Source organism: Oncorhynchus clarkii, chromosome 21 (genome assembly GCF_045791955.1).
Source record: "Oncorhynchus clarkii lewisi isolate Uvic-CL-2024 chromosome 21, UVic_Ocla_1.0, whole genome shotgun sequence".
In the NCBI taxonomy this organism is placed as follows: Eukaryota; Metazoa; Chordata; class Actinopteri; order Salmoniformes; family Salmonidae; genus Oncorhynchus; species Oncorhynchus clarkii.
In genome coordinates this window covers 50,274,471-50,287,104 of record NC_092167.1, presented here as the reverse complement: position 1 = coordinate 50,287,104, position 12,634 = coordinate 50,274,471, and the positions used below count along the sequence as shown (strand labels likewise).

Below are 12,634 nucleotides of genomic sequence, written 5' to 3'. Positions count from 1 at the left end.
CTTTCACTCCCTTTCTCTCTCCCCCTCCCTCTCTCTCTCTCCCCCTCCCTCCCTCTCTTTCACTCCCTCTCTCTCCCTCTCTCTCTTTCACTCCCTTTCTCTCTCCCTCCCTCTCTCTCTTTCACTCTCTCTCCCGCTCTCTCTCCCTCTCCCTCTTTCACTCCCTCTCTCTCTCCCTCTATCTCTCTCTCCCTCTCTCTCTCCCCCTCCCTCTCTTTCACTCCCTCTCCCTCTCCCTCTCTCTTTCACTCCCTCTCGCTCCCTCTCTCTCTTTCACTCCCTCTCCCCCCTCTCTCTCTCTCTCCCCTCCCTCTCTCTCTTTCACTCCCTCTCGCTCCCTCTCTCTCTTTCACTCCCTCTCCCCCCTCTCTCTCTCTCTCCCCTCCCTCTCTCTCTTTCACTCCCTCTCTCCCCCTCTCTCTCTCTTTCACTCTTTCACTCCCTCTCTCTCCCCCTCCCTCTCTCTCTTTCACTTCCTCTCTCTCCCCCTCCCTCTCTCTCTTTCACTCCCTCTCTCTCCCCCTCCCTCTCTCTCTCTTTCACTCCCTTTCTCTCCTCCCTCATTCTCTTTGTGTGTGTGTAGCCTGGTTGTGGAAATAATAGGTTTGTGAAGATTGAAGGTTTACCAGAGACTGGCTATACAGAGGAAGATGTTCTGGATCTGGTGAAGCCTTACGGATACAAACCTGGACTCTACAACTGTTTCATTCTGCCTGCACAGAGATGGGTAGGTTGACTGTGTGTTTCATACTGCCTCACCAGAGATGGGTAGGTTGGCTGTGTGTTTCATACTGCCTCACAGAGATGGGTAGGTTGGCTGTGTGTTTTATACTGCCTCACAGAGATGGGTAGGTTGGCTGTGTGTTTCATACTGCCTCACAGAGATGGGTAGGTTGGCTGTGTGTTTCATACTGCCTCACCAGAGATGGGTAGGTTGACTGTGTGTTTCATACTACCTCACCAGAGATGGGTAGGTTGGCTGTGTGTTTCATACTGCCTCACCAGAGATGGGTAGGTTGGCTGTGTGTTTCATACTGCCTCACCAGAGATGGGTAGGTTGACTGTGTGTTTCATACTGCCTCACCAGAGATGGGTAGGTTGGCTGTGTGTTTCATACTGCCTCACCAGAGATGGGTAGGTTGACTGTGTGTTTCATACTGCCTCACCAGAGATGGGTAGGTTGACTGTGTGTTTCATACTGCCTCACCAGAGATGGGTAGGTTGGCTGTGTGTTTCATACTGCCTCACCAGAGATGGGTAGGTTGGCTGTGTGTTTCATACTGCCTCACAGAGATGGGTAGGTTGGCTGTGTGTTTCATACTACCTCACCAGAGATGGGTAGGTTGGCTGTGTGTTTCATACTGCCTCACCAGAGATGGGTAGGTTGGCTGTGTGTTTCATACTGCCTCACCAGAGATGGGTAGGTTGGCTGTGTGTTTCATACTGCCTCACCAGAGATGGGTAGGTTGGCTGTGTGTTTCATACTGCCTCACAGAGATGGGTAGGTTGGCTGTGTGTTTCATACTGCCTCACCAGAGATGGGTAGGTTGGCTGTGTGTTTCATACTGCCTCACCAGAGATGGGTAGGTTGGCTGTGTGTTTCATACTGCCTCACCAGAGATGGGTAGGTTGGCTGTGTGTTTCATACTGCCTCACCAGAGATGGGTAGGTTGGCTGTGTGTTTCATACTGCCTCACCAGAGATGGGTAGGTTGACTGTGTGTTTCATACTGCCTCACCAGAGATGGGTAGGTTGGCTGTGTGTTTCATACTGCCTCACCAGAGATGGGTAGGTTGGCTGTGTGTTTCATACTGCCTCACCAGAGATGGGTAGGTTGGCTGTGTGTTTCATACTGCCTCACAGAGATGGGTAGGTTGGCTGTGTGTTTCATACTGCCTCACCAGAGATGGGTAGGTTGGCTGTGTGTTTCATACTGCCTCACAGAGATGGGTAGGTTGACTGTGTGTTTCATACTGCCTCACCAGAGATGGGTAGGTTGGCTGTGTGTTTCATACTGCCTCACCAGAGATGGGTAGGTTGGCTGTGTGTTTCATACTGCCTCACCAGAGATGGGTAGGTTGACTGTGTGTTTCATACTGCCTCACCAGAGATGGGTAGGTTGACTGTGTGTTTCATACTGCCTCACCAGAGATGGGTAGGTTGACTGTGTGTTTCATACTGCCTCACCAGAGATGGGTAGGTTGGCTGTGTGTTTCATACTGCCTCACCAGAGATGGGTAGGTTGGCTGTGTGTTTCATACTGCCTCACAGAGATGGGTAGGTTGGCTGTGTGTTTCATACTGCCTCACAGAGATGGGTAGGTTGGCTGTGTGTTTCATACTGCCTCACAGAGATGGGTAGGTTGGCTGTGTGTTTCATACTGCCTCACCAGAGATGGGTAGGTTGGCTGTGTGTTTCATACTGCCTCACAGAGATGGGTAGGTTGGCTGTGTGTTTCATACTGCCTCACAGAGATGGGTAGCTTGGCTGTGTGTTTCATACTGCCTCACAGAGATGGGTAGCTTGGCTGTGTGTTTCATACTGCCTCACAGAGATGGGTAGGTTGGCTGTGTGTTTCATACTGCCTCACCAGAGATGGGTAGGTTGGCTGTGTGTTTCATACTGCCTCACCAGAGATGGGTAGGTTGGCTGTGTGTTTCATACTGCCTCACAGAGATGGGTAGGTTGGCTGTGTGTTTCGTACTGCCTCACCAGAGATGGGTAGGTTGGCTGTGTGTTTCATACTGCCTCACCAGGGGGGGGGGGGGTGTCTCTCACTGTGATATGTTTTCTATGGAAAATGATAACTGTTCGCCTTCTCAGTAATAAGTGACTTTGACGACGTCAATCTCAAACACTGAACCGTTGTGTAGTCTGTAACGTTGTCTCCGGTTGTTGGGGCAACACTTTACCATGGGTGGTGGTAGTCGTGGTGATGAGTGTGTTTCTCCCAACAGGCCATAGTTCGTATGGACGGAGTACAGAACAGCTCTGTTATGGTGACAAACTACACACAGTCTCCTCCCAAACTACTAGACTGTCCCCTCTCCTTCACGTTGATCTGCCCTGATACAGGCCTCGTTCAGGTAACACACACACACACACACACACACACACACACACACACACACACACACACACACACACACACACATTATAATTCCGAAAACCAGGTCTCAAGTGTAACGGATGTGAAATGGCTAGCTAGTTAGCGGTGGTGCTAGTGTAACGGATGTGAAATGGCTAGCTAGTTAGCGGTGGTGCCATTGTAACGGATGTGAAATGGCTAGCTTAGTTAGCGGTGGTGCTAGTGTAACGGATGTGAAACGGCTATCTAGTTAGCGGTGGTGCTAGTGTAACGGATGTGAAACGGCTAGCTAGTTAGCGGTGGTGCTAGTGTAACGGATGTGAAATGGCTAGCTAGTTTGCGGTGGTGCTAGTGTAACGGATGTGAAATGGCTAGCTAGTTAGCGGTGGTGCTAGTGTAACGGATGTGAAATGGCTAGCTTAGTTAACGGTGGTGCTAGTGTAACGGATGTGAAATGGCTAGCTAGTTAGCGGTGGTGCTAGTGTAACGGATGTGAAATGGCTAGCTAATTAGCGGTGGTGCCAGTGTAACGGATGTGAAATGGCTAGCTAGTTAGCGGTGGTGCTAGTGTGACGGATGTGAAACGGCTAGCTAGTTAGCGGTGGTGCTAGTGTAACGGATGTGAAATAGCTAGCTAGTTAGCGGTGGTGCTAGTGTAACGAATGTGAAATGGCTAGCTAGTTAGCGGTGGTGCTAGTGTAACGGAAGTGAAATGGCTAGCTAGTTAGCGGTGGTGCGCTAATAGCGTTTCAATCGGTGACGTCACTCGCTCTGAGACCTTGAAGTAGTGGTTCCCCCTTTTGCTCTGCAAGGGATGCGCCTTCTGTGGAGCGATGGGTAACGATGCTTCGAGGGTGACTGTTGTTGATGTGTGCAGAGGGTCCCTGGTTCGCGCCCGGGTATGGGCGAGGGGACGGTCTAAAGTTATACTGTTACACAAGCATGGATTCCACTTGAGGCCCATGTGATTTCCACAGAGTTGGGTATGGCTGCCTTGCCTATGGAATAGCCTGTAGACTAAACCTAAACTTGAGGCCCATGTGATTTCCACAGAGTTGGGTATGGCTGCCTTGCCTATGGAATAGCCTGCAGACTAAACCTAAACTTGAGACTCTTGTCGCCGTGTTGCTCATTTTGAAACATTTATTGGAGCATTTTTATTCTTGTATTGGCTTGTTACTGTTTCGGGTAATGCAAGTTCTTGTGCTGTTAGTAGAATAACCTGTTAGGGGAATAACCTGTTAGGGGAATAACCTGTTAGTGGAATAACCTGTTAGGGGAATAACCTGTTAGGGGAATAACCTGTTAGGGGAATAACCTGTTAGGGGAATAGCTGTAACGGAGACCTCGGTCTCAGTCAGGGCCCAGCTGTAACAGAGACCTTGGTCTCAGTCAGGGCCCAGCTGTAACATAGACCTTGGTCTCAGTCAGGGCCCAGCTGTAACAGAGACCTTGGTCTCAGTCAGGGCACAGCTGTAACGGAGACCTTGGTCTCAGTCAGGGCCCAGCTGTAACAGGGACCTTGGTCTCAGTCAGGGCCCAGCTGTAACAGAGACCTCGGTCTCAGTCAGGGCCCAGCTGTAACAGAGACCTTGGTCTCAGTCAGGGCCCAGCTGTAAAAGAGACCTCGGTCTCAGTCAGGGCCCAGCTGTAACGGAGACCTCGGTCTCAGTCAGGGCCCAGCTATAACAGAGACCTTGGTCTCAGTCAGGGCCCAGCTGTAACAGAGACCTTGGTCTCAGTCAGGGCCCAGCTGTAACAGAGACCTTGGTCTCAGTCAGGGCCCAGCTGTAACAGAGACCTTGGTCTCAGTCAGGGCACAGCTGTAACGGAGACCTTGGTCTCAGTCAGGGCCCAGCTGTAACAGAGACCTCGGTCTCAGTCAGGGCCCAGCTGTAACAGAGACCTCGGTCTCAGTCAGGGCCCAGCTGTAACGGAGACCTCGGTCTCAGTCAGGGCCCAGCTGTAACGGAGACCTCTGTCTCAGTCAGGGCCCAGCTGTAACAGAGGTCTCAGTCAGGGCCCAGCTGTAACAGAGACCTTGGTCTCAGTCAGGGCCCAGCTGTAACAGAGACCTTGGTCTCAGTCAGGGCCCAGCTGTAACAGAGGTCTCAGTCAAGGCCCAGCTGTAACAGAGACCTCGGTCTCAGTCAGGGCCCAGCTGTAACAGAGGTCTCAGTCAGGGCCCAGCTGTAACAGAGACCTTGGTCTCAGTCAGGGCCCAGCTGTAACAGAGGTCTCAGCCAGGGCCCAGCTGTAACAGAGACCTCGGTCTCAGTCAGGGCCCAGCTGTAACAGAGGTCTCAGTCAGGGCCCGCTGTAACAGAGACCTCGGTCTCAGTCTGTGTTCCTTGTTGAAGTAAAGGTATAATAATGAACACACTCAGTCCAGTCATCATTGCTGTTTATTCTTTCTATTGCAGGAGAATGTCTACACAACGCTGAAGGGCCTCACCACTTCGGTAAGTTAACACGTTTAACTAGGAAGGTTAATTCAGAAGTTTAGTGCCTCGTGTTGAGGCAAGTGTAGTGGAAGTATTGACTGTAGTAGGGCTGGGAGTAGTGACTTAATAGATGTTAATGAACCCTTTATAGCCTGTTAATGAACCCTTTATAGCCTGTTAATGAACCCTTTATAACCTGTTAATGAACCCTTTATAACCTGTTAATGAACCCTTTATAACCTGTTAATGAACCCTTTATAACCTGTTAATGAACCCTTTATAACCTGTTAATGAACCCTTTATAACCTGTTAATGAACCCTTTATAGCCTGTTAATGAACCCTTTATAGCAGGTTAATGAACCCTTTATAGCAGGTTAATGAACCCTTTATAACAGGTTAATGAACCCTTTATAGCAGGTTAATGAACCCTTTATAACAGGTTAATGAACCCTTTATAACCTGTTAATGAACCCTTTATAACCTGTTAATGAACCCTTTATAACAGGTTAATGAACCCTTTATAACCTGTTAATGAACCCTTTATAACCTGTTAATGAACCCTTTATAACAGGTTAATGAACCCTTTATAACAGGTTAATGAACCCTTTATAGCAGGTTAATGAACCCTTTATAACACGCTCTGCTTCTCAACAGGACACGACATTGAAGGAACGCCTTCTGATCGTCAGTAACGTCCCCACGGGGACTACGGCAACCCAAGAGGTTCACGACCTCATCAAACGCTTCGGATCCTACCTCGATTCGCTATCTCTGATCAACAGGGTACCACAGACACACACACACAGACAGACATGTTAAGGCCAGGCACCACAATCTAATAATAGGTTAACATTTGTTGCCTTTAATCATATCGCTATTAACTTTTACCAATTTTGGGGGAAATATTGTGTTAAACAGGCAAATGAGACAGATGTTTTGATTTGCTTCAAATCAATTTTTTCCGGACCCTGAATGAAGTCAGGCTAAATATTTTGGTTTTATTTAGTTAGACACTCCGGGACCAGACTTGTATACATCAGATTAAGGTGCTCCGGTCTTGAAGGACAAGTACAACAGTCAGGTGTTTTTCGGTCTTGAAGGACAAGTACAACAGTCAGGTGTTTTTCGGTCTTGAAGGACAAGTACAACAGTCAGGTGTTTTTCGGTCTTGAAGGACAAGTACAACAGTCAGGTGTTTTTCGGTCTTGTTTTTTACACACCTGTGGTACACACTCTCATCCGTATACCTCCCTCTTGTCCTCTCTCTCCTAGATTTATTTTGAGATGGAGTCGTCCTCGATAGCCATGGCGGTATGTCTTCATTTCCAGAAGTTCCCCTGTGTAGTTCAGAACAAGCCTCTGAAGTTCAACATGCTGGTCAAGGTTAAACACCCGGCTCAGCCGCAGCTCCCAGCCAAGAAGACACCTGTCACCAGGTGAGTGTCTACCTCAACCTTTCATTACTTGTCTGTCTGTATATCAATACATCACTGTGTGCATAAAAGCTATTTTATATAAGTCTCTTTCTATAGTGTGACAACGTTTTAAAATGACATAAAAGTTCAAAACATGAAGTCAAATCAATTGAAGCGACATAACAGTAGCGCTGACTGAAAAGCTCAGATTACTTCAATTTCTTTTTGCTGGACGGAGCTCATTAGAATAATACCTAGCATGCTTTGCAACTGTACATTTTTTTTTTTACATTTATTCATACTTTCTATGAATAAAAGGGCCAAGGTGTGACAACATTTCCAAATGGTTTCATTTAAATGTGATTTTCTTGCTGTTTTTTTTTTCCCCCTATTTTTTTATATATATATTTGCCAGTTTTCACGTTCGTGATTACATTTTAACTTGGTAAAACAAACGATCAAAACATACACGGACTGCAATATTACATCCAGGAATCTTGACTTGAAAGGATACTTTTAGGATGTTGACAATGAGGCTCTTTGTCTACTTCCCCAGAGTCTGATGAACTCATAGATACAGTTTTTATGAGTCTGCGTGCAGTTTAAAGGAAGTTACTAACTAGCGGTAACACAATGACTGCCAGTCTTAACTTCCTTCATACTGAACTCAGGGACCATTTAAAATAGAGGTGTCGTATTAGTGTGTAGGCTACAGACAGAGGTTGGCGGTACAGGCTGAAGACAATTCCCCTGACTCTTGTGGTGTTTCCTTCACTCGTATTGGATCAGACTGGGTCTGTTTCCGATCAGGTCTTTATGGAGGGAGTCTAGTTGTGCTCGGGTCCGTTCGCAACGGGCCTTTTTCATATGAAGTGGAATTAAATGATGCATCTCCAAGCCCCAGGTCCTTTTTGGACCCGTGAAGTCCAACTAGGGCTCAAAAGAGTTTTTCCTGTTCAGGGAACAACTCTCGGCCATTATGTTGCACTCCTCCATTTACACTTGGATTTGCATGTCAACGTCACTTACTGTCATGTATGTCTAATGTCTGTCATTTCAGCACCAGAGCCAAGAAGAAGACGGTCCAAGGCAAGAAGCCTGTCGCTAAAGGTACAACACCAGGTAAATCTGTTCCTACCACCACCTCTGCCACACAGCCTGTGGTTACCCAACACCCGGGAGATGACGGAAGCGCCGTCCAGTCCATTGACACCATAGCGATAGACTCCGACGCGACCGCAACGGAACCCAGTCCAGTCGTCATGGACCCCGATGACCTGATGACGACCAACCACGACCAAAGCCAAACCGCTGCAAAACCGGATGGCGAGAATGGAGAAACCATGGCAACCGCTACCGTTCACGCTGCTAGCGTTGCCGGTTCTGTACCAGCACCGGTAACATCAGCCTCTGTCCCCGTAGCTCGCCCAGTGTCTGTAAAAGGTGAAGACAACCTGTTAGACTTCAGTCCGGTAACTCAGGAGATCCTGAAGGCCCTGGAGGCAGCAGTGCACCAACACCGCCTGGAGAGACAAGCCGAGGAACAGAGACAGGACCAGGGAGAGAAGGACAAGCCTCCATCCGACAAGAAGAGCTCTGTTGCTGAGGAGAAGGGGGAGACCAAGACCCCGGCTGGAGGACTGAACCAGGCCCCAGCTCACCCAGAGAAGAAGACTGGAGAGAAGACAGCGACACAGACTCAACCAGATGAGAGAAATAGACCTGCGCTTTCTCTGAAGAAAAAAAAGCTACAACCTGAGAAGTCACAGATCGATAAAAAGCCTCCAACCACACCAGCGAAGAAGACCACAACACAGACGGAAGGTGCAAAGAAACCACCTTCAGGCTATGGACAACCAAAGAAGAACCAGGGGAAGACCCAAGTCTATGGAGGAAGAGGCAGGCGCAGGGACCATTCTTCCCCAGAAAAGATAGACTCTTCCAGGCATAGAAGCAGCCGAGCGGCCTCCGAGGAGGAGCAGGGTCCTCCGACGTCGAGACACGGCGACGACTCTAGCTCTTCTTCTGGATCCTGCAGGAGCAACAGACAGAACAGCAGTCCCGCCAAGAAGAAGGGGAGGAAAGAGGAGGAGGAGATGAGTAAGGTAAGAAAGGAGGTAGGAAGGGGGGGAGCAGACAGGACGGGAGCCAGGGAGAGAGACAAAGTAAGAGGAGGAGGAGAGGAGCAAGGTAAGAAAGGAGGTTGGGGGGGGGGGGTGGCTGACAGGACGGGAGCCAGGGAGAGGAGCAGACAGGACGGGAGCCAGGGACAGGAGCAGACAGGACGGGAGCCAGGGACAGGAGCAGACAGGACGGGAGCCAGGGACAGGAGCAGACAGGACGGGAGCCAGGGACAGGAGCAGACCGGACGGGAGCCAGGGACAGGAGCTGACAGGACGGGAGCCAGGGACAGGAGCAGACAGGACGGGAGCCAGGGACAGGAGCAGACAGGACGGGAGCCAGGGACAGGAGCAGACAGGACGGGAGCCAGGGACAGGAGCAGACAGGACGGGAGCCAGGGACAGGAGCAGACAGGACGGGGGACAGGGACAGGAGCAGACAGGACGGGGGACAGGGACAGGAGCAGACAGGACGGGGGACAGGGACAGGAGCAGACAGGACGGGAGCCAGGGACAGGAGCAGACAGGACGGGGGACAGGGACAGGAGCAGACAGGACGGGAGCCAGGGACAGGAGCAGACAGGACGGGAGCCAGGGACAGGAGCAGACAGGACGGGAGCCAGGGACAGGAGCAGACAGGACGGGAGCCAGGGACAGGAGCAGACAGGACGGGAGCCAGGGACAGGAGCAGACAGGACGGGGGACAGGGACAGGAGCAGACAGGACGGGGGACAGGGACAGGAGCAGACAGGACGGGAGCCAGGGACAGGAGCAGACAGGACGGGGGACAGGGACAGGAGCAGACAGGACGGGGGACAGGAGCAGACAGGACGGGGGACAGGGACAGGAGCAGACAGGACGGGAGCCAGGGACAGGAGCAGACAGGACGGGAGCCAGGGACAGGAGCAGACAGGACGGGAGCCAGGGACAGGAGCAGACAGGACGGGAGCCAGGGACAGGAGCAGACAGGACGGGAGCCAGGGACAGGAGCAGACAGGACGGGAGCCAGGGACAGGAGCAGACAGGACGGGAGCCAGGGACAGGAGCAGACAGGACGGGGGACAGGGACAGGAGCAGACAGGACGGGGGACAGGGACAGGAGCAGACAGGACGGGGGACAGGGACAGGAGCAGACAGGACGGGGGACAGGGACAGGAGCAGACAGGACGGGAGCCAGGGACAGGAGCAGACAGGACGGGGGTAAGGGACAGGAGCAGACAGGACGGGAGCCAGGGACAGGAGCAGACAGGACGGGAGCCAGGGACAGGAGCAGACAGGACGGGAGCCAGGGACAGGAGCAGACAGGACGGGAGCCAGGGACAGGAGCAGACAGGACGGGGGACAGGGACAGGAGCAGACAGGACGGGGGACAGGGACAGGAGCAGACAGGACGGGAGCCAGGGACAGGAGCAGACAGGACGGGGGACAGGGACAGGAGCAGACAGGACGGGGGACAGGGACAGGAGCAGTCAGGACGGGGGACAGGGACAGGAGCAGTCAGGACGGGGGACAGGAGCAGACAGGACGGGGGCCAGGGACAGGAGCAGACAGGACGGGGGACAGGGACAGGAGCAGACAGGACGGGAGCCAGGGACAGGAGCAGACAGGACGGGGGACAGGGACAGGAGCAGACAGGACGGGGGACAGGGACAGGAGCAGACAGGACGGGAGCCAGGGACCGGAGCAGACAGGACGGGGGACAGGGACAGGAGCAGACAGGACGGGAGCCAGGGACAGGAGCAGACAGGACGGGGGACAGGGACAGGAGCAGACAGGACGGGGGACAGGGACAGGAGCAGACAGGACGGGGGACAGGGACAGGAGCAGACAGGACGGGGGACAGGAGCAGACAGGACGGGGGACAGGGACAGGAGCAGACAGGACGGGAGCCAGGGACAGGAGCAGACAGGACGGGGGACAGGGACAGGAGCAGACAGGACGGGAGCCAGGGACAGGAGCAGACAGGACGGGAGCCAGGGACAGGAGCAGACAGGACGGGGGACAGGGACAGGAGCAGACAGGACGGGGGACAGGAGCAGACAGGACGGGGGACATGAGCAGACAGGACGGGGGACAGGGACAGGAGCAGACAGGACGGGGGACAGGGACAGGAGCAGACAGGACGGGGGACAGGGGACAGGCCAGGGACAGGAGACAGGACGGGGGACAGGGACAGGAGCAGACAGGACGGGGGACAGGGACAGGAGCAGACAGGACGGGGGACAGGGACAGGAGCAGACAGGACGGGGGACAGGGACAGGAGCAGACAGGACGGGAGACAGGGACAGGAGCAGACAGGACGGGGGACAGGGACAGGAGCAGACAGGACGGGGGACAGGGACAGGAGCAGACAGGAGACAGGGACAGGAGCAGACAGGACGGGGGAGGGACAGGAGCAGACAGGACGGGAGCCAGGGACAGGAGCAGACAGGACGGGGGACAGGGATAGGAGCAGACAGGACGGGAGCCAGGGACAGGAGCAGACAGGACGGGGGACAGGGACAGGAGCAGACAGGACGGGGGACAGGGACAGGAGCAGACAGGACGGGAGCCAGGGACCGGAGCAGACAGGACGGGGGACAGGGACAGGAGCAGACAGGACGGGAGCCAGGGACAGGAGCAGACAGGACGGGGGACAGGGACAGGAGCAGACAGGACGGGGGACAGGGACAGGAGCAGACAGGACAGGGGGGGACAGGAGCAGACAGGACGGGGGACAGGGACAGGAGCAGACAGGACGGGGGACAGGGACAGGAGCAGACAGGACGGGAGCCAGGGACAGGAGCAGACAGGACGGGGGACAGGGACAGGAGCAGACAGGACGGGGGACAGGGACAGGAGCAGACAGGACGGGGGACAGGGACAGGAGCAGACAGGACGGGGGACAGGGACAGGAGCAGACAGGACGGGGGACAGGGACAGGAGCAGACAGGACGGGGGACAGGGACAGGAGCAGACAGGACGGGGGACAGGGACAGGAGGAATGATGGTGGATGGTTTTTTATATTCAGGTTATATCCTTAAGTTCAGACGTTGTTAAAAGTCTAAATGAGATGTTAACATGATTTCTTTCTGTTTCTGAGATTTCATGTCTCCGTTTGTCCCACAGGGCCACCGTAGTAGAACTAACCAGTCTTCTAGGAGTGATTTCATGTTTCCGTTTGTCCCACAGGGCCACCGTAGTAGAACTAACCAGTCTTCTAGGAGTGATTTCATGTTTCCGTTTGTCCCACAGGGCCACCGTAGTAGAACTAGCCAGTCTTCTAGGAGTGATTTCATGTCTCCGTTTGTCCCACAGGGCCACCGTAGTAGAACTAGCCAGTCTTCTAGGAGTGAGTCTAGAGATCAGGAGGCAGCAGAGAGAAAGGTGAGTATCAGATTTATAAAAACACACCATTCAAATAGTAATATACAGAATCCAAACGGTTACAATCTGTTGTAGCAAGATGTTAGATTTGGTTTTCATTCAGACATTGCTCTCTTACATTCATCTGATTCAAAGTACAGCACTTCTGTTGAACGTCTGGAAAAGGGTTTGATTGATTAATTCCATGGATTCATCCTCC

The 12,634-nt window shown here is 52.8% G+C and overlaps 1 protein-coding gene across 3 annotated transcripts in view; it reads left to right on the top strand.

Annotated features, from left to right (window-relative positions):
• LOC139379121 (zinc finger protein 638-like) overlaps positions 1-12,634 on the top strand; it is a 99,866-nt gene that overhangs the window by 64,463 nt on the left and 22,769 nt on the right. For 2 of the 3 annotated variants that reach the window (XM_071121953.1, XM_071121955.1), the window contains exons 11-17: positions 584-727; positions 2,958-3,086; positions 5,512-5,550; positions 6,188-6,316; positions 6,806-6,969; positions 8,009-9,053; positions 12,178-12,435. In XM_071121953.1, coding sequence (XP_070978054.1) covers positions 584-727; positions 2,958-3,086; positions 5,512-5,550; positions 6,188-6,316; positions 6,806-6,969; positions 8,009-9,053; positions 12,178-12,435 — 1,908 coding nt within the window. The remainder of the gene's footprint in view (positions 1-583; positions 728-2,957; positions 3,087-5,511; positions 5,551-6,187; positions 6,317-6,805; positions 6,970-8,008; positions 9,054-12,177; positions 12,436-12,634) is intronic. The other variant, XM_071121954.1, reaches the window with a different exon arrangement.